This window comes from Arachis duranensis, chromosome 7, assembly GCF_000817695.3.
Source record: "Arachis duranensis cultivar V14167 chromosome 7, aradu.V14167.gnm2.J7QH, whole genome shotgun sequence".
In the NCBI taxonomy this organism is placed as follows: Eukaryota; Viridiplantae; Streptophyta; class Magnoliopsida; order Fabales; family Fabaceae; genus Arachis; species Arachis duranensis.
The window spans coordinates 24,034,876-24,037,509 of record NC_029778.3 but is presented as its reverse complement, the minus strand read 5'-3'; the positions used below and the strand labels follow the sequence as shown (position 1 = coordinate 24,037,509).

Here is a 2,634-nt window from a genome sequence, read left to right as displayed (position 1 = left end):
TATGCGTTTATCACCATACCCATTTGAGTTTGCCTGACTAAGATTTACAAGATGACCATAGCTTGCTTCATACCAACAATCTCCGTGGGATCGACCCTTACTCGCGTAAGGTTTATTACTTGGACGACCCAGTGCACTTGCTGGTTAGTTGTGCGAAGTTGTGTTTATGCCATGGTATTGAGCACCACGTTTTTGGGGTTCATTACCGGGGATTATGAGAGTTGTGAAAAGTATTGTTCACAATTTCGCATATCTGTCACCTATTGGGTGGTTTGAGGTTGGTGAGGTTAGGCTTTTAGGGCCAAATTTGGTACAAGACGCAATTGAGAAGGTTCACATAATAAGAGAATGTCTATTAGCATCTCAGAGTAGGCAGAATGCTTATGTTGATAACAGAAGGCGTAACATAGAGTTTTTAGTGGGTGATCAAGTATTTCTTCGAGTGTCGCCTATGAAAGGAGTGATGAAGTTTGGGAAGAGAGGCAAGCTTAATCCTCGTTACATTGGTTCATTTGAGATTTTGGATAGAATAGATGCAGTTGCTTATCGCTTGGCATTGCCGCCTGAGTTGTCTATGATTCATCCAGTCTTTCACGTATCAATGTTGCGCAAATATCTTTCCTACCCATCTCATGTGCTTGCACCACAAGCCATAGAGCTAAAGGAGGATTTATCATTTGAAGAGGACCCAGTGGCTATAGTTGATCGGCAAGTAAAGAAACTATGTTCTAAAGAGATAGCATCTGTAAAAGTTATTTGGAAGAATCATTCGATAGAAGAAGCAACTTAGGAAGTGGAGGACGTTATGCGTGACAAATATCCGTATTTTTTTGAGTCTGAAGATAACTATCACACTTATTACCGTATATGAATTTGAGATTCGAGGACCGAATTTCTTAAGGGGGAGAGAATGTAATGACTGAGATAAAAAAAGGAAAGCACGTGGAAGGCACATGCTACCACTTAAATTTTCTTTCCCTCTCCCCCCTCCTTCGAAGACCCCATCACCCATTCCTTCTTTCATTTTCTTTTTATTTCTTTCCAACATCAAAACCTAAAACCTTCTCTTCCTCTTTCCTTTCTTCTTATTCATCTATTTCATCTTCCCATCTCTTCTTTTTGCAATCACACACTATCATTAAACCCACTTCTTTCATTTTACTTTCTTCTCCTTCTCTACTCTATTTTATTCATTCAAATTTCACTTATGACAACCCTAAATTATAGACTTCAACTTAATGAGTGAAGAAAGTGTTCAACTTTTGAGTTCTTGTTATTATTAAGACTTTAAGGTAACTCTTTGACTCTCTAATTAGCTATATCTCAAACTTTTATCATTCCTATACTTGTAGGTATAGCAAAATCTGAAATTAGGGTTATTAGGTTAAAAAATTTGGGGTTTTGGTCAAATTGAGTAAGATTATGTTAATTGACAATTTTAGTAGCTCACAAATATTATTATTGTCATATTTTTAGAGTTGTAAGATTATTGGACATCATTTGGTTGCTCATTGATACGCTCAGAGTTGCTTTCGGTTCTTGGAATCAAGTTGTGAGTGGATATTATGTCTATAATTGTTTCTAAATAAATTATTATCAATATTTATAATGAATCATTATTTTTGGATTTTGAAAATATTTTTTATTGTGATTTTTTAATTTTTGAAATAGATATTAATTTGTAAAACTTATAATTTTATAAAAATACACACGAGGCGATATTTATATATTTTGTAAAGCATACATGTTTTCTTATATGACTTTATTGAATTTTAATTAAATTTTAGTATGCATTCTTATATATATTTTTTATTTACTATGGAAATTTAATAATATGTTATAATTATTAGAGATTTGTTATAAATGATTTTGTTTGGATTGGTTTGGGAGACTCTGACTAGAAAATCATAGTTAACGGCAGTTATGACATTAGCTTAGATGCATCTAACTCAGACCTCAGCTAGTAAGGGCGTTGCTAGCCCAACATGTAGGCCACACGTTGAATCTGTTATACCGTACGGGTACACTAGAGGAAAGGGCTACCCTTAGAGGTGGAGCCGCCCTAGGTGTGTAATATTTGATTTGATTTGACTTCTGGAATGAGAACTCCCATTTCAGTTCATCTGCTTAACTACTTATCTATATGTTTGCTTAATTAATTAATAGGAATTTCTCATATCTGAAAAGAAATATAATTTTCAAGGCAAACTCTGTATTGTCTCGTGTGGGTTATAGATGTAATGTTTGCTCAATGAGTTACAAAACTCACCTTATTATATTCCCATATTTTTCAGATACAGGAGTCATTCCAAGTTTTATTCCACCTGCCCCTCAGTAGATCTTAGTCATTTTGGTGAGCCATTCTTCTTTCCAAGGGCTAAGTAATTATGTAAATGGAACCTTTGCTCAAAATTTAGAGTATGTCAATGCTCCATATGTCACAGGCAAGATCCTCATGTGGGTTATGTTATTTTGAATCTTGAACTGTTTAGATAGTAATTCTAATTTGGTTATGTAAGATTTATGGATTTAACTATATACTCTAGTTATTAACTTGATATATATATGATGCGTATTTGGAATATATTTAGTTGTGGATATGATTGGAATATGTTGTTGTTATTATCTTTGGAA

The 2,634-nt window shown here is 34.1% G+C and overlaps 1 protein-coding gene across 1 annotated transcript; it reads left to right on the top strand.

Annotated features, from left to right (window-relative positions):
- The first annotated feature begins 451 nt into the window (after positions 1 to 451).
- LOC110273726 (uncharacterized) lies at positions 452 to 790 on the top strand. Its single transcript, XM_021126885.1, has one exon. The coding sequence runs from the start codon at positions 452 to 454 to the stop codon at positions 788 to 790; it is 339 nt and encodes a 112-aa protein (XP_020982544.1).
- The last annotated feature ends 1,844 nt before the right edge of the window (positions 791 to 2,634 follow it).

Excerpts from the sequence above, each read along its gene's own strand:
- LOC110273726 (XM_021126885.1), top strand. The coding sequence starts at position 452 with ATGAAAGGAGTGATGAAGTTTGGGAAGAGAGGCAAGCTTAATCCTCGT.